The 25,621-nt window shown below is 41.2% G+C and overlaps 1 protein-coding gene across 1 annotated transcript in view; it reads right to left on the reverse strand.

The window, feature by feature from the left end:
- Positions 1–25,621, reverse strand: part of LOC135204024 (Golgi to ER traffic protein 4 homolog) — a 204,423-nt gene that overhangs the window by 85,516 nt on the left and 93,286 nt on the right. Inside the window, exons 4-5 of the mRNA XM_064233959.1 lie at positions 7,296–7,432; positions 6,378–6,516 (exon numbers count right to left, since the gene is read on the reverse strand). Coding sequence (XP_064090029.1) covers positions 6,378–6,516; positions 7,296–7,432 — 276 coding nt within the window. The remainder of the gene's footprint in view (positions 1–6,377; positions 6,517–7,295; positions 7,433–25,621) is intronic.

Raw genomic sequence — 25,621 nt, forward strand, 5'->3', positions numbered from 1 at the left:
ATAGTAGTGTATTCTGGGTAGTAATAACATTTAGGATAACACTAATTTTTAATTTAAAATTCATTATCATTTTGGTAGTAAAAAACTTCTCCAATCAATGCAGTTAGTCATACAACGATAATTGTTGTAGATTATCGTATTATTGTTGTCTGCGTTTGGCGACAAAGCGTAGATGCAAAAGAAAAAAAAAACATTTTTACCTTATATATTATTAGCACATCATAATAAAAAACCTATTCGAGGAATAATTCCTTGGGAGAGCACTTTTCAAAAGACAAAAATACCTTATAGTACACACTGATTACTTTATTTTGCTGTGATTACATTTATATTACAGTATGGTGTTTGTGGTAAAAATAAACCTGTTTCATATTAGTGGTCTCTATAGCTTTTGTTTACTTTTGTGGTTCCTTGCTGACGTGTCTCGTATTACAGCTGTAGACTCTCCAGATTATGGTACAATGCTTGATTCTTTGTATATGTTACTTATGATGCCCCTTTGTATGTTATATGCTTTGTGTATATTCTTGGTTATACTGTCTTTCATAAGGAGTGTGATTTATGTACCTTCTTAGTTAACTCAAGTGTTTATTTATGTTTATGTCTGTGTTCAACAACGTGTTTTTTTATTTGCAGTGTACTACTGTAGTGGAATTGTTTACTGAATAAAACCTTGATTCTGGTTACACCGGGTTTACTTCAATTTATTCAGTAAAACAATTCAATCGCCATGGAACGGCTTCTACGCCCTCCCCGGTTCGAGGTGGACCCTGACTCTGCCCAGGCCGCCAAGGAGTGGACACACTGGCTGAGGACATTTACAAACTTCGTTCAAGCAGTGCAGCTGACTACCCCTATGCTTGACAAACTGGTTCTTCTCACTAACTATGTGGCTCCTAGTGTGTATGACTTTATTTCTGAGTGCGAGACTTATGAGAAGGCTGAAGAGGTTCTGACATCTTTGTACGTGAAACCAAAGAATGAAATATTTGCCAGACATTTACTTGCCAATCGCAGGCAAAACTCAGGTGAGTCCCTGGATCAGTTCCTGCAAGCACTGAAGCTACTTGCTAAAGACTGCCAATTCAAAAGTGTAACTGCGGAGGAAGCGTGTGACAGTTATGTTTGGGATGCCTTCATTAATGGTTTGGTCTCGTGTGCAATACGCCAGCATCTGTTGGAGAATAGGACACTGAACCTAAATACTGCTTATGAACAGGCCCGCACTCTGGAAATGGCCCAGAAGCATTCAGCCTCCTACTCTTCAGCAGAACCTGTCAATGCTGCTGTGTCAGCAGTGAGTCGAGAGGAGGAATCATCTAGTGCTAAAAATAACAGAGAGTCTGTTTCTGCTGCTACTTCTGGTGCTCGATGTTTTTTTTGTGGGAACAACCGGCATCCCCGGACTGAGTGTCCTGCTAAAGACGCAGTGTGTTTGAAATGTAAGAAGCAAGGGCATTATGCTAGGGTGTGCCGCTCTGTGAAACAGGTGAATGGCTCTTCTAGCCCAAAACATTCCACAGCAATGCTAGCTTCAATAGTGGGGGCCTCCCCTAAGTGTCTTGAAAAATCCCTAACACCTCTCAAGCTTAATGGTAGCTCTGTCAGTGCCCTTACTGATACTGGGAGTTCAGACAGCTTTGTTCGTCATGATGTAGTGGACCTAAACAAACTAACTGTCTCCAGAGCATGGAAAAGTCTCTATGGCTGATGAATCCCTGTCCTCAAACATCTTAGGTCTGTGCACTGTGGACTTGGAGTTGCAAGGAGAGACTTATCACGGTGTTGAACTCAAGGTGTTACAAAGCTTATGTAGTGATGTGATACTAGGGCATGACTTCCTGAGGAAACATTCTGGTCTGGAAATGGATTTTGGAGGAGAAAAACCTCCCTTGAAGGTATGTTCACTAGGTGTTGTTAAGGTGACCCCTCCTTTCCTTTTCAAGAACCTGACACCAGATTGTAAACCAGTGGCTCATAAGTCAAGATTATACTCCTTGAGTGACAAGAAGTTCATTGAAGCCGAGACTGAGCGTATGATGTCGGAAGGAATAATAAGGCCTAGTAATTCTCCTTGGAGGGCTCAAGTGCTGGTGACATCAGGGGAGAATCAGAAAAGGAGGATGGTTATAGATTACTCTCGTACCATAAACAGGTTCACTGAGCTTGATGCCTACCCCCTGCCAAATATCGACGAGATGGTGAACAACATTGCACGGTACAAGGTGTTCAGTACCTTAGATCTGAAAAGTGCTTACCATCAGGTTGCAATAAGAGAAGAAGAGAGACCGTACACTGCATTTGAAGCTGGGGGCAAACTTTATGAGTTCAGTCGCATTCCATTTGGAGTGAAAAATGGAGTAGCAACTTTTCAACGTGTGCTTGACGAAATCCTTAAGAAAGAAAAAGTAAGTGGTACTTTTGCTTATGTTGACAATGTTACTGTGTGTGGTGAGACAGAGGAGGAGCATGACCAGAATTTACGGAGGTTTTTGAAGGTGGCTGAGGAGTACAATTTCACTCTAAACCACAACAAGTGTGACTTCAAAGTCAGATCCATTAAATTACTTGGGTATTCAGTAACGGATGGGGAAATTAAACCCGATCCGGAATGCTTGAAACCACTGTGGAATCTTTCACCCCCTAAGATGCAGCTTCTCTTCGCATGACCATGCGATTGCTTTCACATTACTCAAGATGGATACCTAAATTTTCAGAGAAAATCCACCCTCTCACACAAGCCAATGGTTTTCCTTTGTCCACTGAAGCACTACTAGCCCTCGGGAACTTGAAGAAAGACATTGCTAGTGCGGTGGTAACGGCCAATGATCCCTCCTCTCTTTTCACTATGGAAACGGACGCCTCTGATCATGCGATAGCAGCTACTCTGACACAGAATGATCACCCAGTGGCTTTCTTTTCCCGCACTCTCACTCGCAGTGAACAAGGACATTCCTCAGTGGAAAAGGAAGCTTATGCCATAGTGGAGGCATTGAGGAAGTGGAGACACTACTTAATTGGACACCACTTCAAGCTCATCACTGACCAACGTAGTGTAAAGTTTATGTTTGACTCTAAATCAAACAGTAAAATAAAGAATGACAAAATAGCGAGGTGGCGAGTTGAACTCTCATGTTTTCACTATGACATAGTATACCGTCCAGGAACAGAAAACATACCAGCTGATGCTCTCTCCCACATCTGTGGTGCCACTACTTCTGATAAACTCCGAGAACTTCATGAAATCCTATGTCACCCTGGGATATCTCGCATGATGCATTTTTGTCCTGGGGGCGGACGGAATCTACCTTACTCGGTAGAAGAAGTGAGGAAAATTACCACCTCTTGCCAAGTGTGTTTAGAGCTCAAACCTCGATTCATCAAATCCTTGACAACTGATCAAAGCAACCCAGCCTTTCGAGAGGTTGAACTTAGATTTCAAAGGCCCAGTTCCCTCTCAATCTAGAAACAAGTACCTCCTCACTGTTGTGGATGAATTTTCAAGGTTCCCGTTTGTTTTCCCTTGTGCAGATATGACCACTAGAACTGTCATCAGTTGTTTGGTGCAACTTTTTGCTTTGTTTGGCATGCCAGCGTACTTCCACACTGACAGGGGTGCATGTTTTATGTCTGAAGAGCTGAAGGATTTCCTGATGAAGAAAGGTGTTGCTACCAGTCGCACTACACCTTATAACCCTAAAGGGAATGGTCAGGCTGAAAAATATAACAGAATTATATGGAAAACTCTGACATTAGCCCTTAAGACAAGGAACCTTGATGTGTCTCAGTGGGAAACTGTTCTCCCAGATGCTCTCCATTGTATACGCTCCTTGTTGTGCACTTCCACGAACTGTACTCCTCATGAGCGCCTTTTCCTGCATAGTAGAAGGTCCACCACCGGCCAATCGTTGCCTACTTGGCTCATCCAAGGAGGGCCTGCTCTCCTGAGACGCCATGTAAGATACAGCAAGAACGACCCCTTAGTGGATGAGGTTGAAATCGTAGAGGCGAACCCCGAGTATGCTCATGTGAAGCTTCCAGATGGTAGGGTGACTACGGTTTCATTAAGACATCTTGCTCCTATGGCTAGTGACAACCGTGAAAGTACAGATGCTGGGGTTCCTGTATCTCAGTCCGAGGTTCCTGAGGAATTGTCAGTTGCAAATGCTCCTCAGGAGATTGCACGCAGTCTCTCCCATGTGGATATTGCTTCTCAGCATGACACTCTTCAGGAATCCCGTACAGTCCCTCAACAGGTAGCCTCACCTCCTCCACTTCGAAGGTCAGAGAGAGTGAGGCAACCTCCAAAGTACCTTCAGGATTACTCCAAGTGAACTTAACTGAGAAGGGAAGAATGTGGTAAAAATAAACCTGTTTCATATTAGTGGTCTCTATAGCTTTTGTTTACTTTTGTGGTTCCTTGCTGACGTGTCTCGTATTACAGCTGTAGACTCGCCAGATTATGGTACAATGCTTGATTCTTTGTATATGTTACTTATGATGCCCCTTTGTATGTTATATGCTTTGTGTATATTCTTGGTTATACTGTCTTTCATAAGGAGTATGATTTATGTACCGTCTTAGTTAACTCAAGTGTTTATTTATGTTTATGTCTGTGTTCAACGTGTTTTTTATTTGCAGTGTACTACTGTAGTGGAATTGTTTACTGAATAAAACCTTGATTCTGGTTACACCGGGTTTACTTCAGTGTTATAATCAGTACAATAGATAATTTTTTTTATCATAAATGTATATCCATTCACGAAATATAAAAATAAAAATATGTACGAAGATCGCAGTGACGTCACCAAACCTACAGTCTCGGTCAAATATATGTACTATTGTACACAATGTAATAGTAGTTACACCGTTCTACAAACTACCAACACATTTTATATAAGTATGCTCTAAACTCACCAGAAACACTTTACTCCCTGTTTTTTCTGTAGAGCTCATCTCCAAATAGTATATTGTGTAAAATTACCTAATTCACGAATTTTTTCAAAGAGCAACATTCACTAGTAACTTTATTTTAACGACTAAATTTTTTAAGATAAATTATTTACTAATTTGCAAATAATTCTCTCTCTCACAAATTGAAAATAGTTAAGAATTCATAACAGACTTATGGCATTATAGACATAAAACTTAAATACAAACAAAGGAGGAACATGTGTTTGCCTTTGCAACAGTTTTAAATTGTACTACATATATGTGTATCATCTTCAATCAACATATGCTTGGCTAGATCAATGGTGAGTACCCATATGATAGTTTAAGGTATATTTGGTGTTTGAACTAGTATTCAAATAGGCGGATGGCATCTAAGTATTTTCAAAGGTAGGGTGTCTTTGGTGTTTTAACTATTGAAGTACTGATAATACGGATGTTTGCTTAACACAGGTGGTTATGGTCCCTATCCTAAGCAATTACCGAAGACCCACTGTGCACACAAAACGATACGCTACTGACACACCCCTTACAAAAGCTAGAATGTAACTAACTTGTGTTGCTGTTGTTGACAAAAGTTCAGACTCAGCTAGTCTTTATTTTATATCAGAGGGGATACAATCTCTGAAAAAAAAAGAGGGGACCAGGTGACAGCTAGGCTTTTTAAGACGCTTTGAGTGTGGCACCAAGACAAACCTTGACTGCATTTTTCTCAAAACATTAGTTTTGTACATTCAAATCTCCATAACTCAGATATTTATGAAGGAGTTTAAAATGCATTATATTGAGTGATAATTTGGGAATAATTTCGAATGTTCATTTTTGTTTTTTATTTGTACGTACGAATTATTTTTTTTACATATACGTAGTAATATTTAACAATTTTTTTTGTACTATTTACCATTTCATTCTTTCATAGTAAACAAAAGCTAACTTGACATATTTATTCATGTGTTTTTCTTCTTTATGATTAAACTTTTGATTTAGTTTTTTTAATTTTTTAAATTGACTGATAAATGGTGGAGAGGGTTTTCAAAATGTGCAAAAAAAATTATAAAAAAAATTAACAAAAGATACATTTTTGCTTCTATTGAAAAATAAAATGTATGTACACATTCCTTAAAACACTATAAATGATCACTGTAATTTCCATTAAGATGGATCATGAGAACCCAACCCCACTGGCCGACACCCTTAACGAGCTCAATGATATGGTTTCCTGCGAATTAAAATTTGGATGAACATTCTGGTTAAAGTAACTGCAAACACAAACAAGCTTCATGACTGGAAAGAATAAGTTATTATAGTCACCAAAATACCTAATGGTGTCGACTGTATTGTTTGCAACATGAATTACATCACAAAAGCAAAAACCAATTCCAAGTCAATCACCATAAGTAAGAACACATTACTTTTATGATACTTACTGAAGAACAGCCTGTGTAAGGAATAGATCAACCTCTGATGGATAACCACGCAATAAATGTAATTCTACTAGCATATCAGCACATCCTCCACCATCCTCTGATCGCAGATAGTGATATCTTGCTGAGCCATAATTTTTCTCTGTGAACACACATCCATATCAAAAGTAATCAGGAACACACTACAATTTGCAAAATAAAAAAAAGTACTTCCTATAAAAACTACAATAAATTATCTACTAACTTTCCACTCATATTTCAGAACTAAGTAAATCTTCACTGCAGAGTGCCATGTGTGGCTTACTGTAGATGGTACCAGAGGTTTCTTGCAGCATTACTTTGGTCTCCAGCTACAATACTTTTATATCTTTCACTTTAAATTTACATCTAGTCTCTTCTCACCTATATGCAACTGCTTAAACTTAACTGTGCTCATTTTCATCTCTTACTAAAAAGCAAAGCCATCAGGTCAGCACCAAACAAAATCCATAAGAAAAGACACAGTTACCTTGTTAACTATTTTATAAAAATAACTACAGTAACACACTTCCAAAAGATTCCAATGCTTTGTTATAACTCTTCCAAGATGAATCATTTATTACACGCAAACCCGTCTAGAAGAATTTTGTCTGTTAATGACTTCAGCTACTAAAACTGTTTAAAAATAATTCTATAAATATATGATGAACATAACGACATTACATTTATGTAATCTACTTACAATGTAGGACACAATTACCTCAAACATCAGTGGCAGTCAAAATTTTGTATTATGTAATATGTGTCAACTATACATACTGAATATATACATAATAAAAGCTATAAAAAAATTCAAACGTTCCACATAAAAAATATAGGCTCTGCAGAATTAATGAGTAATATGAGAGTTCTGTATTTGAGAAACACAGGCAACACTCTTACCTTTCCATAAAGTTTGTGCTAGTAGTTGGTGTAATCTTGGATGGCCAAGTTTATGAGTTTCTGCACATGACCATTTAACAGCATGAACTAGATATTGATGTCGTTCTGGTGTTCCATTATTCAACAGTTCAAATAAGCTGTGAATAAAATTAGTACATTATTCAAATGTGCTGGAAATAAACACATTTTGTCTGATAGCTCTTTTCCTCAATTTCTTCCTTTTTCTGATACAGTAAATGGAGAAAATCTGCTAGTACGTATATATTTTTATTCATATAAAAGGATCAAACTCTAAAACAACGAGTTCTTAAAACAAAATAATACAAGAAACACCGTCAAGCAAAGTACAGTAAAAATATGAAATTTTTTTTAACACAATTATTTGGATAGTACTTACCTACTGTTAAAGTTAGCTTATATTTTTGTGCCGTTAGGTGAGATTAGCATTCAAAATAAACAAAATAACTCTTGGCTGACCTGCTAGGACTGCCTCCGTAATCAGCCATTTCCCACCTTGTGGCACTGAGATGACCACCCACTAAGATACTATAAGGAGGCTTGGTGGGTTTTCACTGTAACAATAGGCAAGCATCCATATAATTTTATCATAAAAATGTTTACTATTTGGAATCAATCTTACCTACTGCTAGGCCCTGTCCACATGAGGGAGCTTTGCCCGACGAACTTTCCTCGATGTGACGTCAGAAGCGCAGATACAGGGGGAAAACTCTTGACTTCCCCAGCTTCTGACGTCACATTGAACACAGTTCGTCAAGCCGTGTGGACAGGGCTTTACAACTGTTCAGCCAAATGAACTAAAAGCTTTTTAACGAGGGGAAAAGTATAAACATTCCTGCCTGTTGCGTGATCCCTCTGGTAAGTACTACCGCCAGATGTTGGAGCTACAGAAGGGTGTAAGGCCCTTGTAGAAAGACCTATCAGAGGATCCTTACAGGGAAAAAGAACTATCTTGTAGGGTACTAGTGACTCCTGTTTTCAAGTAGAGCACTCAAAACTGACAGTCAAAACTAAAGACAACTACTACCTCCAGATATGAAGGTGCACTCCTATACACCAACGTGCACCTCCATGCTCCCATAATTTTATACTGGGATTTCCTAGCAACTAACAATATGAGAGAAAGCAAGGTTACTCTCATATTTGGTTCAGAAGGCAGTGCCCTCTAGCAATGATAGGGCTATGGGCTTTACACAACTCAAATGAAATTTGAACATTTTGCAAACAATGTGAGACAAAAACAGTTATACTATATCTCCATTGAGCTGTGTTGACAACCTTCTCTAGTGAAAAGTTTTAACGAAATAATACAAAGACAAGCTTAAGTCTTGGACTCCATGAGACTTTACCTTCAAACAAAAGCAGCTTAGGAATCAACTCCATGTGATTTTGCTTAAGCATTCTTTGACACTGTTAGGCCTCCTAACATCAGAGTATAAATTCTTCACTCTTCCTCTTCAAGGTTTAAGTCTGTCCAGGTAAACTCTTAGGGTGTTGTTTATAAGCAGCTTGCTCTTCTCTACAGTACAACTCCCTAATATCAAATGTTTCTCAGAATGGTCCCAAAATCTGCCTGAGACATCTGAGGGCAATGTGGGATGTTAGTTCTTGAGGTCTAGAGGGAAATTGATCAAAATTTTCAAAATATTGTTAGAAAATTGTCTAATCATCACTCTGTTAGAAAAAAAAAACAGAAAAGATAGCCAATCTTCATCCCCATAGTATAAATAATACATTAGATTGGAAAAAACACAGACCTTTCAATGATAAAATGCCCAGCCCTGATACTGGACAAAAAATAATCCTTCAATCTCAAGATCACCTGAAATGAATTGATGAGAACTAACCAGTCGTCCAAATACGTACAGGAGAACTCTGATATCAAGCAGGTGACTCCATCCTGCTATACACACCAACAACCAGGTGAATACTTGTGGCACCATACTCAGACCAAAACAAAAAGCTAAGAATTATGTGACCTTCCCTTACTCAGACAGACAAGTGTTGATATGTACTTGTTCAACCGAGGATGGAACAAGATCTAGAAGTACGTGAGTGGCCTACATTTCGATAAAAATCATCCATTTGCCCTTACACATAGCCATCAGGACTGAAATGAAGGACTCCATTGAAAACAAAATGAACAAACTTGAGACTGAAATGATCAATACTTGTCTCCAGCCCCTTCCCTGAGGCCCTGAGAACAAGAAAAATCAATGGAAAAATCTAGGTGACTAGATTTACATTGGCTCAATAGCCTCATTGTGTAAAAACTGTCTGATGTCCCCATCCAAGACTTAAGATATTCTATGTGTGATGACAGGATACTGGAAATGTCAAAAGGGGTGGAAAACAACAAAGTATCCTTTCCTGAGAATCATCACTAACTAGGGTTCTTCTTAAAGATTTGCCAGACACTTCAGAAACACTCTACACAGCCTTCAGAGGACTCTTATAGCCTACTTGAACTGATCATTCAATACATTAAGTTATGCTTGTATTTGCAATTCTGTCACTTATAATGTGAGCCTTAATGACTACTGAAGCATAACTTGAGGGTGGTTTGAGATATTCCACGCACACCTTTCATACAGAAAAGTTTGTAGGAGCAAGACCCTAGATGGAAGACTTAAAAGATAATGCTAAGAATTTTCTATTCTCCTGATTTGGCAATGGCCTTAAACACTTATGAGTTAAAAGAGATAATGATGGAACGCATCAAAAACACCTACTATTGGTTGAGCTCGACTACTTTATATGATAAATATGCACAAAACTGTTCCTGTTAGAGCTTAAAACTGAATTTTATTCCTTCTATTTAGCATAAATTAATCTCTAGAAACTTTATTTATATGGAAATAGGTTATTTTTTGTTATATGAAGTGTTTTAAGTTGAAATATGACAAATATGTCTTGTTGTAAACCACATTTTTTTTTTTTTTTTCATTAGATAGCGCCGTTTTCTGGCTATCGGTGGGATAGAGCCGTTTTCTGGTTATCGGTGGCTAGGCCTAAACACCGAGAGACCCTCATGAAATACAAACATAACAAATTTGCATATTTTCCTTGGGTCTTTTAAAGTTATGCTCTTTACTTCACTGTATCCAATACTACTATATGTAGTCTCATATTACATACTATAGTACTATAAACAACAAATGAAAAGATCAATGTTTTGGTTTGGAACAATCAGCTGAGAGCGGAGGTAAGGTTATTTCGTTGTATTTAACCCAATTCAGACCAATTTTCTCGCTTCTATTTAGCGTATATTAATCTCTAGAAACTTTATTTCCAGCACTAGGTTAAAGAGAATCGTAGAAAGTGCACATCCCTGCTTTAAACCGTTACCTTCAAAAGGACCTGTTACTTCCCCTCCAACCCGAACTCAGCCTCTCATATTCCTGTAACACATTTTTGTTAGGCGTATAAGCTTCTCTGGTATCCTGAATTCTCTCAGTATCCTCCACAATTCCTCTCACTGTATATTGTCATATGCCTGCTTAAAATCTATAAAGGCATGCCAAGAGTCTTTTATCATATTCCCAATATTTCTCAAAGATCTGCCTTACAATAAATATTTGGTCTATAGTTGATCTAGACGCTCTAAACCCTGCTTGGTAATCCCCTACTATGGTCTCACTGTGTCTCTTCAGTCTATTATACAATAGCTTAGCTACAATCTTATATCCAACAGTTAAGAGACAAATGCCTCTTTAATTTTCACATTCCTTTCTATCACCTTTCTTGTGAATTGGTACAAACAGTCCCTCCTCCCATTCTTCAGGCATTTCTTCTCTTCTCCAGACTCTGATCACAATTTTTCCCATTACTTCTTGTAGTTGTCTTCCTCCATACTTCAGTAGGTCTGCACTAATTTACAATTTCGTCAAGGGCAGCAGACTTATTATTCTTTAGATGATTTATTATTTCTAGAACTTCCTCTGTGGTTGGTTCCTCATCATCCTCTCCCAATATAATTTCTCCATTCTCCCCAGGCTGTTCAGGAGGTGCTGTTCTATTTAACAAGATTCTAAAATGTTCTAACCATTTCTCTTCAATTTCCTCTCTATCTACTAAAAGATCGCCATATCTACTGTGCACCATTCCTAGTCTGGCCTGGTATCCCTTACTGATTTTATTTATACCATGGAACTCATCCCTCACATTTCCCCGCCTGCTGTTGCTCTCAAGCTCTTTCAGCTACCTATCGATTAGCATTCTTTTCTTCCTTCTGTTAGTGCTGCATGCCTCATTTCTTGCCTCTGTATATATCCTTCTCCTCTCTGTATTTCCCTTATTCTCTATCCATTTTAATCTTGTTTCTCTTCATCTTTGGGCTGCCTCTCTGCATTCCTCATCAAACCATCGCCCTCCCCTTCGTTGCCTCACCCTGCCAACAGTTCTCTCTGCTGCTTCCAACACTATTGGTTTTACCTGGTTCCAACTTGCATCATCATCCACCTCTAATGCTGCAAATCTGTTCTCTACTTCAGCCTGACATTGAAATCTTGTTTCCTCTTCCTTCAGTTTTTCAGTATCTATCTTAGCTGTTAGCCCTCCATTCTTTCTCTTTGTTGTTAATTTTATACATATTTTTGCTGCCATCATATAATGATCTGAATCACAATCCGTTCCCCGGTATGCTCTCACATCCATCAGCGCTGATCTAAATTTCCTTTTAACTAAAATGTGATCAATTTGATTGGTTGTATTTCCATCAGGTGAAAGCCAAGTGCCTTAATGTTTTTCTTTGTGGGAACAGAGTGCCTCCTACTACTAAATTGTCTTCTGTGGCTAGTGTTGCCAGTCTAATCCCATTGTCATTACTACTTTCATGTAAGCTATGTGTGCCTATAGTTCCCATAAAAGCTGCTACATTGGAACCTCTACATATGAAAGTCCCTACTTACGAAAAATCCAGGTTATGAAAGATTTTTTTGCTTCTGTGTATGAAAATAATTCAGGTTGCGAAAGGGTTATTGTACTGTAAACCGACATTCGCCTGGGGCGCCAAGAACAATTTTAAAACTCGCGTGCCGCCAACTGAGTAGACTCGCCACCATCCTCCCGCTCTCCCATTGGTTCCTGATGCTAGTCACTGCCGAAATCCTACTCTCCTATTGGTCAGCATCTGTCCCATCATCCCTCTACGTAAAGGCGTCCTTCGACCATTTCGTCACATCAGCGTTATTGCACGCACATGGAATTCATTCGTTCACGTAGATTTCGTTTCTTAACATAAATTCGTGTTAGTGATTTCGCTTTCTTTTTAGTAAGTTACTTATCGTGTTGTGTGTGAACTTAATTAACTTAAGTTATTACCCATGGGTCCCAAGAATGTTGCTGAAGTTCACGATAAGAGGAGGATGCTTTCTATAGAGACGAAGATGGAGATAATTAAAAAGTATGAAGCTGGCATGCGGCTGAGTGTGATCGCTAAGGAATACGGCCGAAATCCGACGATGATAGGCACCATCCTTAAGCAGAAGGAAGCCATCAAAGCAGTTACACCTTCCAAGGGTGTGACTATTTTGTCCAACAAGAGGAGCCATGAGCATGATGAGATGGAGAGGCTGCTTCTTGTATGGATTAAAGACAAATAAATCGCTGGCGATACAATAACCAAGACGACAATCTGCCACAAGGCCAGCGCTATTTTTGGTGATCTGAGTGCTCAGGCCGAAGACGACGCAGGAGAAGGGACATTGAAGGCAACCCCAGACTTCAAGGCTTCTCTGGGTTGGTTTGATAAATTCCGTAAACGGACTGGCATCCATTCGGTGGTGTGGCATGGGGAGGCTGCCAGCTTGGACACAAAAGCTGCGCAAGTCTTTATAAGACGTTCAACGAGATGACAATCAAGGAAGGCTACAGTTCTCAGCAAGTCTTCAACTGTGAGAAGACTGGCCTTTTTTGGAAAAAAAAGCATAATCGGACGCACATCACGGAGGAAGAGAAGAAGCTATCCGGGCATAAGCTTATGAAAGACAGGCTTACTCTTGCACTTTGTTCTAACGCCAGTCGGGATTTTAAGGTGAAGCCCCTAGTACTTGTGTATCATTAGGAGACTCCTCGAGCCTTCAAGGCCCACAAAGTGATAAAGGAGAAGCTTCCAGTGATGTGGAGGAATGATGCAAAAGCCTGGGTAACGAGACTTTTGTTCACGTAGTGGGTAAATCTGTGTTTCAGCCTGACAGTGAAGAAATTCTTGGAAGAGAGGCACCTTGAAGTCTTGGGCGGATACGGCATCAGGCCAGAGTTTCCTCCACGAGGAATTCAAGGTTCGCCTCGAAACCTCCTGCCAAGCTTGGTCGATGAGTCGGATACAAATGACGATGTCGAAATGCTCCTTCCAAAATTGACGCAAGGTGAGGTTTGTGGTATCGGTGATGTCGAAACATCTCTTGAAAAGATGTTTCTTGTACAGCTTCTTAACGTTCGCTATCACTTGCTGGTCCATGGGCTGGAGGAGAGGGGTGGTGTTGGGCGGAAGAAAAAGAATCTTAACGAAGGAATACTCCGCTAGGATATCTTCCTCGAGGCCAGGAGGGTGGGGAGGGGCATTGCCCAACACCAGCAGACATTTCAGGGAGAGGCGCTTCTCTTCCAAAAATTTATTCACTGTCGGGCCGAAACACAGATTTACCCACTCGGTGAACAAAAGCCTCATTACCCAGGCTTTTGCATTAGCCCTCCACATCACTGGAAGCTTCTCCTTCAGCACTTTGTGGGCCTTGAAGGCTCGAGGAGTCTCGGAATGATACATCAGTAGGGGCTTCACCTTGCAATCCCCACTGGCGTTGGAACAAAGTGCGACCGTAAGCCTGTCTTTCATAGGCTTATGCCCGGGTAACTTCTTCTCTTCCTCCGTGATGTACGTCCGACGAGGCATTTTTTTTCCAAAAAAGGCCAGTCTCATCACAGTTGAAAACCTGTTGAGAACTGTAGCCTTCCTTGGTCATCATCTCGTCGAAAGTTTTCTTAAATGCTTCGGCCGCTTTCGTGTCCGAGCTGGCAGCCTCCCCATGACGCACCACCACCGAATGGATGCCAGTCCGTTTACGGAATTTCTAGAACCAGCCATGCGAAGCCTTGAACTCTGGGGTTGGCATTGAAGTCCCTTCCCCTCCATCGTCTTCCGCCTGCGCAATCAAATCGCCGAAAATAGCGCTGGCCTTATGGCCGATTGCGCTCTCCATTACAGTATCGCCAGCGATTTCTTTGTCTTTTATCCAGACGAGGAGCAGCCGTTCCATCTCGTCAAGCACGTGGCTCCTCTTGCTGGACAAAATAGTGATGCCCTTCGACGGTGTAGCTGATTTGATAGCATCCTTCTGTTTAAGGATGGTGCCTATTGTCGACAAATTACGGCCGTATCCCTTTGCGATCACACTCAATCGCATACCAGCTTCGTACTTCTTGATGATCTCCATCTTTGTCTCCAAAGAGAGCATGCATTTCTTTCCGTGAATTTCAACTTTTTTGGGACCCATGACGACGTTATCTTGTACGTAATTTACGTATAAGTTACACAATAAAGTTTTCGCACAACACAATAATAGTACTGCAACGAAATCACTAATGAATTTACGTTACTGAATGAAATCGTTGGACCGAACGAATGCTGCGTGCGTACGATAAAGATGCTGGTACGAAGAGGCCAAGGTAGGCACGCCACCATGTACGTATAAGATGCATGATGGGAGGGATGCTGTCCAATAGGAGAGAAGGATCTCATGGCGGTGACTAGCATCAGGAACCAATGGGAGAGCAGGAGGATGGTGGCGAGTCTACTAGTACTAAGATGGCGGCGCGCGGCTCGAGTTTCAAAATTGTTATCCGGGCAAATCTGGGACTTTCAGAAACCTTTCATATCTTGAAAACTTTTCGTATGTAGAGCCGTTAAATTTTTCGCATTGGCTTTCGTATCTCGAGTTTTTCGTAAGTTGAGCCTTTCGTATCTCGAGGTACCACTGTACCCCCTTAGCTAAAATGCTTATAACTGTCTATCTTTCACTGTGGCCCCCGTATTCGCGTTCTCCAGATTCGCGGACTCACACATTCGCGGATTTCTCTCGGGAACGTTTCCCTGCATTATTCGCGGAAAATTCGCGCATTCGCGGTATTTTTCTATGGTAAATATCCACAAATTCCTAGTTTTTTTATGAATTTCGTCATAAAATGCACTTTTTGTGATAAAACTATTAAAAAAAACCATGTATGAAAATTTTTAGTGGGTTTTTCTTGAGTTTTAACTAACAAAATAGGCTGTTTTTAGCGAATACGGGGGGACCACTGTATACCTTAAATTATCATACTAATACAATTTAATATTTCAAACAAAAATGCACCCAAAACATCCTACGACAACTTAGATTAGTAGCCTTTTACAACTGGTAATCTTAAGAATATATGTCCCCATAAAATGCTTTTAACAATGATTTACTCAATTTAAAATATTAGTATTAATGCTAACAGCATAATATCTATAAAATGTTTAATACAAATTAAATAAATCATTGATACAATCTGTCTTACAGAATAATCACTACTACACTTTTTTTTACAACACTATTCACTAATTACTGAATTTTTTCATATTGTGTACGTGACTAACTTGATTTTCATGATAATATTGATTTACAGCAAACTTATACATAATGTAATTATGTATCTATTAAGCTCACTCCACCTTTGGCCCCGAACTGAGCACAATAGGTGTATGATTCTATCTCTCTCTCTCTCTCTCTCTCTCTCTCTCTCTCTCTCTCTCTCTCTCTCTCTCTGTAAGGGGATAGTAGATATATTTGAAATTATTACTGTAAAGTTTTTCATGCTAAAATGGGTTGTACAATATTTAAAGTATATATTTGCTAATTTTCTTTGCTAATTTTCATTTCATTTACCAGGCTGCTTGTACTGGAAAATAAAGTGAAAATTTGTGAATATTTTAAATAGTGTACAATATGTTTTATCATAAAAAATCTTTACAGCAACGTATCATTTTAAATACATCTTACATTACCCTGAGAGAGAGAGAGAGAGAGAGAGAGAGAGAGAGAGAGAGAGAGAGAGAGAGAGAGAGAGAGAGAGAGAGAGAGAGAGAGAGAGAGAGAGAAACTATTATGTTCAGTATGGGGCCCAACCTGGAATGAGCTTAATACATGCATAACTACATTATTAATGTTGTAAATCATTTTCATCATAAAAATCAGTAGTACTATTTAGTCACATACACAATATGAAAAAAATACCGTAATAGTGAATAAATAGTGTTGCTCTATACAGAAAAAGAAAATTAGTATATAAATTTTTATAATAAAATGTATCATTTGGATACTTACCTACTGTTAAATATAGCTACGTATATCTCCCCGCCGATTAGGCGAGTCGGCATTCAAACGAAAAAATCAAATGGCTGTCCGGATGACTGTCTAGTTTACCTCTTCTCCACCGGGTGTTTTTTGAATGTTTTAGCTCGTCAGAATTCTCCTTGACAGCCCACTAAGTTGTGGGGAGGCTGGGTGGGTCTACTCTAACAGAAGGTAAGTATCCAAATAATAAATTTTATTATGAAAATTTATATTATTTAAGATGAATCTTACCTACAGTTAAATTTAGCTGATTCCCACATTAAGAAGAGGATGGTGGGATGTGCAGCTAGACAAAATTCCACTCAGCCATTCCAGCAAAAGGTTTCTTGTACGAAACCCAAAACATTCTCACTTGATCTGGAATCCTTGGTGGATTTTACTACCACCAGAAGTTCGATTCCATTCAGGGAGCAAGGCTCTCATACGTATGCAGCAAAGAGGAGCCTTGCAGAGAATACCACTTTGATTCAGCCAGCATGAAATGCAAGCGGTATGAGGGACCCCTGTGCCTGGGTCAAAAAGCCCTATAAAACGACAGTCACTTAAAATAAATACCTTTACAATATAAAGGTACGTTACTATACAAAATTTGTACCTTCACGCTCCCCAAAATATTAAAACAAACAAAAGAGCAATTTCTTTTTTTGGTTCAGGAAAAGACTACCCACTACTAGTAGCAGATTAAGGGCTTTACTGTTTTCAAACACAATTCTGTATATTTAAGGTAGTGATCAGGCAAAAACCATATTGCACTTCTGTGACACATCAATCCTATTCTGGAGCGACAAATTGACTTAACACTAAATGGAGTTGCAACTGCTGCTCACATTATGAATTTTTAACTTCAATAAAGGTAGAAGATAAGGAGCTAGTTCTCATGCACTAGCCTATCTAATACGTCACTGAGGACCTTGTGTTCCTGACAAAGTTTCTAAAATTCACAACACAAAAGGTTAACTTTGCCTCTTCCAGGCTTAACCTTCACAAATACGTTCTAGGTTTTCTAAAACCACAAAACAAAACTTAACTTTGCCTTCAAGTTTAACCATTGGCAAAGGCGTTATAAGTTAACTTTGCCTCTTCCAGGCTTAACCTTCACAAATACATTCTAGGTTTTCTAAAACCACAAAACGAAAAGTTAACTTTGCCTTCAAGCTTAACCATCGACAAAAGACTGCTAGGTTTTCTAAAACCACAAAACAAAAGGTTGATTTTTGCCTCTTCCAGGCTAACCTTTGACAAGAACTTTTATTTTTCCTTAAAACCACAAAACCAAAGGTTAACTTTGCCTCTTCCAGCATTTACCTTTGACAAAGATGTTCAAGGTTTCTAAAAGGATGATAAAAATGTTCTAGGTTTAACCTTTAAATTTAAATGCCCCAACAGGATAGAGAAGCTTCCTCTTTTTCCCCACTAAGGGGTTACATTGAAATTCTTACATAGTCTTAACATCACCCTCAGCTCTAAGGCAGAAAGCTAAAATAGTATTCCCTTTATACCAGCTTAAAGAAGGGTGCTAACAATAAATTTACTTATTAACTGCTGCTAAATACAAGGTTTTAAAGTAAATTCAGATAAAGTTTAGACCCGCATCTAAACTCCAGAGAGAGACTGATATAGAGATGAAGGGGCTTAAATCTCATTTAACACCTTACAGTGCTGGTCCTCAGTAAGATCTAAAAGTACTTGATGCAATACCAAGTAAAGTATGTATGGAATGATAACTTTGGAAGTAGACAGTAAAGTCTTATCTCCTCTTAAACAGAAAACATTGACGTCAACAAGGTTTCAGGTGCTGAAACTTCCTCCAGAATGGCACCCTCAGCAACACACAGACTACTGCTTCTGACCCCAGGCCATGGCAGTTTTAAATTGAGGACAGATCCTATGATAACTTGAAAATCTTATTATTGGGAGGGGACATTCTAACATCTCCAAGCAGTTAAGTGTAAAGATATCTAATGTTATGCTGTATATTACTTACATTATGTAGTTTATGAACATTAAAGGGATTTTGACGTAGGAAAAATCTATTTCTGGGCGATTGGTTCGTGTCGCCCAGCGAAATAATCCTTTAGTTCATTATTTCTTAGGTAAATGATCTAACAAATACCAGAGAATAAACAAAATAAAGAAGAGGTCAGTATAACTGACTCGCTCACCCAAATAAAAGAGGGGCGTCGGTATGAACACTAGGGCGAGTGAGACCACTACCACGAACTTCTTGTCATTTAGAAATTTCCCACAACAAAATCCCTCAAGGAGAGAGCCGACCCACAGAACGGGGCAGCAACTACTACTACTACAACCCACGCCAAGGTGACTGCCGCGCCTCTGGTGGCCATCCTGAAGTTAGCAATCAATCTTGAGTGAAGGGTTGGGAAGAGGTGGGATTTCGCTGGGCGACACGAACCAATCGCCCAGAAATAGAATTTTCCTACGTCAAAATCCCTTTTCTGGGCTCAGTTCGTGTCGCTGCGCGAAATACCAGAGAATTAGCACAAGATTGAAAATAAAGAGGGTCTCAATAAAACTAAAATTTAACTACATACTATAATTGTAATAGAATATTCATACAAATTGTTCAGACAACTCTGAATAAAGAACAATAACTAAATGTAACTTAAAACTATAATTATTTACAAAGTATTTACATAAGTTACAGGTATGAATATGAAAATTAACATGTGTGTGAAAAACCTTAACATAAAAAACACACTGAATAAGTTTTATAGATACCAATACAAAAGACAATAAACCATTGATAATGGGAGTGTGGAACCCTAGCATAAAAATAAGGGGACCACACTCTAATGCTAATATATACAACCAATTGTGGGTGACCCTAGCATAAAAATAAGGGACACCCACTAGACAATCATAAGAGCAGCTAAGACTCAAGGGCAAGTGTAGAGTAACATGGTAGGTTAGACGAACTGTTGGCTGAGGTAGGTAGAAAGGAGATCTGGATCTTCAACTATACTACTGGGCAGAGTCAGGGGAAACTATGTTACCCACTGCAACTGCTGAAAATTTCAGAGATTCCAAAGACTTCAAGTAGTGACGTTTAAATACTGTCGGCGATTTCCATCCAGTATATTTTTTCAAATCATCAAAGTTCATATGTTGAAAATAATTGATTGAGGTGGCCACTGCCCTGACATCGTGTGCCTTAGGGAAGGATTCAGGGTTAGCTTGTTTAATAAAGTATAGGATCTGTTGCCTAATACCTTTAATTGATAAGGTACCACCTTTTTCTCTCCTAAAGAGGGGACCCGAAGAGGAGGAGGATGTCCTAGACAGAAAGGCTCGTAAGGTCATCACTGGACAAAGAGAAAGATCTTGGGGAAGGGGTATGACTTTCCATGGTTCCCACCTCAACAAAGGATCCTCATTTTTTGCTAAAAAGCTGCGATCCGGAGAAAGCAGAACTTCTCCTGAAGGGAGAAATTCTGCATGACCCGCATCTCTGGATAGCGCCGACAGTTCTGAAATTCTAGCTCCTGAAGCCAAGCTTAATAAAAATAATGTTTTTCTTAAGAGCATTATAAATGAACATGTCGTATTATCTGTATCTGAAGCCAGTTTTAGAACATCATTCAGAAACCATGACACTGAAGTAGGCCTTACTGAAGGTCTAAGTCTAGCACAAGCCTTGGGAATAGACGAAAAGTAAGAGTCTGTTAAGTCTATATTAAAACCCAACTGAAAGATCTTCTTCAAGGCTGACTTGTTTGTCGTAATAGTACGAGCTGCGAACCCTTTTTCAAATAAGGATCTGAAAAAGGATATAGCCGAATTGATTGTCATGATTTTAATGTCCGATTCCTTCAGGAAGGATGCCAACTTTTTAACTGCAGCGTCATACTGCCTCAAAGTTGAATCCCTTTTATCTGATTCTAAGAAGAGGATATTTTGTGGATCTACATTTGCATCCCTCTTGGCCGCAAACTTCATGAAGTCCATAAAGTTAGGGCTTTGAGAATTCCTGAGGAAGCGAACACAGTCTTCATTTGTACCGACTGGGAGCGACTGGGATTGGGAATTCGAAGGGGACGAAGACCCAATTCCAGCAGCAGGGGGTACCAGTTGCTCTTCGGCCAGTCCGGGGCTACTAGAGCTATCTGACCCTTGAAAGTCCTGAGTTTGTTCAGTACTTTCAGGAGAAGATTCACCGGAGGAAAGACATAAATCTTTTCCCAGTTGTTCCAGTCTATGGACAGAGCGTCTGTGGCATAGGCCAGAGGGTCCAGGTTGGGAGCCACATAACAAGGAAGTTTGTGGTTCGCTTGAGATGCAAACAGATCTACTTGCAGGCCTGGTACCCTCCGGAGTATCCACTGGAACGAACTGTTGTCCAGTGACCATTCCGACTCCAGTGGAACTGAACGGGATAGAACATCTGCTATGACATTTCTCACTCCAGCCAGATGGGTGGAGGAGAGGTGCCAACCGAACTTGTCCGCCAGGGAAAAGATGGCTACCATGACATGATTCAGTTGTCTTGACTTGGAGCCTCCCCTGTTTATGCAGTGAACTACCACTGCGCTGTCCAGAACTAACTTTATATGAGAGTTCATTGGTGGGAGTAACCTCTTCAGAGTCAGGAACACTGCCATTGCTTCCAATACATTTATGTGAAGCTGGCGGAATTGGGGTGACCATGTTCCTTGAACTTTCTTGAACCGAGAATATCCTCCCCAGCCGCTTAATGAAGCGTCTGTGTGGATAGTAATTCCGGAGGGGGAAACTGAAGAGGTACTGACATGGACAGGTTCTTCAACTTTGTCCAAGGGCGCAGACGATTTCGGAGAATCTGTGGTATTGCTGACAACTTGTCCCTGGATCTGACATTTGCTCGTGAGCGCCAGATCCTGGTTAAGTCTTTCAGTTTGGCTTTCATCAAGATGTTTGTTACTGAGGCAAACTGAAGGGAACCTAGGATTCTTTCCTGGTTTCTCCTTGAAGCATATTTGTACCTTAGAAATTGCTTTACTGACTTCACTATTTCTTTCCTCTTGGCTAGTGGAATCGACAGAGTGTGAGAAGATAGATTCCATTGAATCCCCAGCCATTGAAAGCTGGACTCCGGAGTGAGTCTTGACTTTGTCCTGTTTATCTGGAACCCCAGATATTCCAGGAACTGAATGACATTCTTTGTGGCTTTGCGGCATTCCTCGACTGTTGGTGCCCAAATCAACCAGTCGTCGAGGTACGCTACTACCATTATCCCTTGAAACCTTAGTTGTTGAACAACTACTTCCGCCAATTTCGTGAATACTCTGGGTGCTACATTCAGACCTTGAAGGAGAATGCTTGGTCTCCCAGCTTGAAGCCCAGGTAAGGGCGAAAGTGTCTTGCAATAGGGATATGATAGTATGCGTCTGTAAGATCGATAGAGGTGGTGATGGCCCCACGGGGAAGTAAGGTCCGCACCTGCGAGATAGTCAGCATTTTGAACTTGTCGCAGCGAATGGCCAAGTTTAACTGGGACAAGTCTAAGATTACCCTTCTTTTTAATGAGCCTTTCTTTGGCACGCTGAATAAGCGACCTTGAAACTTTAATCGCTTGCCTCTCGCTATTGCTCCTTTCTGAAGGAGCTCCTCTGCATACTCCGTCAATTCCTTCGATGGAAGTTGAAGGAACGGTCTGGGTGGAGGGGGGCCTCCGATCCAACTCCAACCCAGGCCTTTCGACACAATACTTTGTGCCCAATTGCTGAATCCCCACCGATGCTGGAAGAGAAACAGCCTCCCTCCTACCTTGGAGATCTCACTGCTGCTGAGTCGAGTGACCTCCGCGGCCTCCACGGAAGTGCTTTCCCCTATTGAGCGACCTTCCTGATCCTCTCTGACGAAAGGATCCCCTAGCCCTACCTCCCCTGGCGAACTGGTCAAAGTGTTGGAAGGCTTGGCCCTTGAACACCTGGTTAAAGGCCAGGGAGACAGCATAGGAAGTGGAAGGCTGAGCCTGAGTGGCAATCCTGTCCGATAGTTGCGAGAACATCTGCTCCATACTTGTCCTCAGAGAGCCTACCAAATCTCCCATCTGCTGCATCATCCCGACGGAGAAAGCGTTGGGATCGAAGCTAGGAGCAGATCTAGAAGTGGATGGGTAACTCGCTAGAGGTACCGAAGGGGAAGGAGAGACCACTGGCTCCGCCGGAGTATGGGGCCTCTCCTTGGAGGACTTGCTCTTAGAAACTCTAGAGCTGGAAGCAGATGATTTACCCTTCTCTGCTCCGGGGTTAGAAGCCGAAGACTTACGAGATGACGACGCCGAAGAAGTCTTTTTAGACGACGACGTCTTTACCAGGGTTTTCTGCGCCCTGTGACCCTTCACTTTAGGGACCACAGAAGCGCTAGGCATAGTATACGAGAGCTCAGCTCCCGTAAAGCCTTGGAAGGAAGCAGGAGAAGCAGCAGGGGAAGAAGATCCAGTGGCGCCCAAGGGAAGCCCTTGAGCGTCCAACGTACCTACCTCAACCAACAGGTCGTCTACACCTACCATCGGTTCTACATTTAAATCTAGCGTGGCGACTTCCGCTGAGATGTCCTGGCCTGGTTCCTTCATACACGCGGTGACCTGCCGCTGGATCGTCGTCATCGTCGGGGCTGCCTCCGCCGGGTCAAAGTACCCCGTCGACTTGCCGCCGGGGAACAGCAGGACAGCCATCCTCTTCTCCAGGATGTAGGGCTGTCCCTTGGCGGCGTTCTTGCCGAAGCCGCCGACCCAAGCCCTCAAGGTTGCAAGGGCGGTCTCTCTAACCGCAGCAGCCTGGAAGAGAGGGTGTCTGTTAGATTTTAGTTTTAAAGTTGAGGGTCAACCTTAGACTAAAATAGCCTTAAGACTAGACATTACCGGCATATATTTCACAATAATATGGGGAAATTAAGCTTAAAATCAATATTTCAAAACTTAAGCTTAAGATATAATTCAGAATTTATATCGCATGTATATACTGATGGAAATACTTACCCCGTCCAAAAACTGACTCACAAGATCATAGCAGATCGTACACGTTTCGTGGAACCCGACCTGCAGATTCCCGTGAGGAGTCGCACACGGAGCATGAGACCTGCAGACCTCATGCCCACAGGGGTCCTGGATTACGGCGTTGCACCCCGGGTGCTCACAGTTGGTAGTCTGTAAGTGGAAGGATACATGAGTATCGATATAACACTTACAGGGCTACTCTAGTACTCCGTTGCATGCCTGAGAATGAAAAATTTTGGGGCATAACCCCTCCCTTACTGCCTTAATAGGCATAAATGAGAGCTCCGGAGTATGCCAGAGAAGGAAAACAGAGGGCAAGGGAGGGACCCAGCTTAAGATAACTTATAAATAATTTATAAATTACTTAAGCATAAAATAAAAACAAAAATCCGGAGGACGACTCCGTATCGCGGTGCTGTCCGACTCCGCCGGCTACGCCGGAGAGACGGAATGGTGAAAAGCAAAAGTGACCAACTGGAACGCATACACTCCGCCGGAAGGCGGGGATACCATACCTCCCTCCCCCGTAATCGATGGAACTCCAGGAAAGAGAACAGAGATCCGACACCACGGGGAAGAAGGCAAGGAGGGGCGAAACAGTACTCAAGCATACAGTGGAGCGCCGGAGCAACAAAGGCGGGGGGAGGCCAACCCCCCGACTCCGCCACAGCGAAGCACCGTGAAGCAGGGAGACAAGGTCACTCCCAGCCAAGTGTCTGTCCAGACTCCCCTACTCCCTCCACGTAGGGAGGGAGGGAGTCGGGCCCGGATGGAGCGAGCAAGGACAGACCTCCCTCCCCCCTACTCTATGGGAGACCGGGGGGAGGGCAAGGCGACTGGGACGGGTGTCTGGCTGTACCGCGATCACAGGGTGACCACGGTACGATAACACAATATAAACAATGAAATCGATAGCCTAGGCTAATGCAACCAAACTGATCAGAAAGATGCAACAAACGTGATGCAACAAAACTGATAATAAGGAAGCAACAAAACTGATGGGGACCATGGGACCATGAAACCTAGGCTAAGAGAACGGACCAGACGCCCTAGGGTAATCAAAATATAATAAATAAAATAAAAGTAGGGGAAATAAAAAAAAAAAAAAAAAAAAAAAATCCAGGAGTGTACAACTGACCCGAAAGAAAGTCTACCACTCAAAGCTAGCCTGGGCCGATACGAAGAGCGATGGCTAGGGTCTGGATAGAAAAAGATAAAGCCTACGTAAGGTAGAGAGACATGCATGCATGACCTAAAACCAAGGCAGGCTAGATCCCCTAACAATATCATAATAACAAGGGCTAGAGACGCACGGTAAAAATAAGGGAAAAGTTCCAGGTATGGGAGACCGAGAACCAACCCGCCATGAGGCAGAACAATGCCGCCATGCTTCCGACCGGGAACCTGTATTTATACCTAAAAAACGGCAAACACAGGCTTGAGGAAGGAACGAACTAAATAGGAACCTTTCGGAATACTTAACTTAGCCGCTGCGATGGCAGAACGTTCCATGGTGGCGAAAAAATCCGTGAATTAGCACAAAAACACAAGAGCAAGAGAAACGCGTGCGTCTTGTAGCCTGCTAACGAAAAGGATAGCCACCAGAGGCGCGGCAGTCACCTTGGCGTGGGTTGTAGTAGTAGTAGTTGCTGCCCCGTTCTGTGGGTCGGCTCTCTCCTTGAGGGATTTTGTTGTGGGAAATTTCTAAATGACAAGAAGTTTGTGGTAGTGGTCTCACTCGCCCTAGTGTTCATACCGACGCCCTTCTTTTATTTGGGTGAGTGAGTCAGTTATACTGACCTCTTCTTTATTTTGTTTATTCTCTGGTATTTGTTAGATCATTTACCTAAGAAATAATGAACTAAAGGATTATTTCGCGCAGCGCCACAAACTGAGCCCAGAAATGTACATTTGCTTTAGTATTATTTTGTAGAAGA

Source organism: Macrobrachium nipponense, chromosome 44 (genome assembly GCF_015104395.2).
Source record: "Macrobrachium nipponense isolate FS-2020 chromosome 44, ASM1510439v2, whole genome shotgun sequence".
NCBI classification, from domain to species: Eukaryota; Metazoa; Arthropoda; class Malacostraca; order Decapoda; family Palaemonidae; genus Macrobrachium; species Macrobrachium nipponense.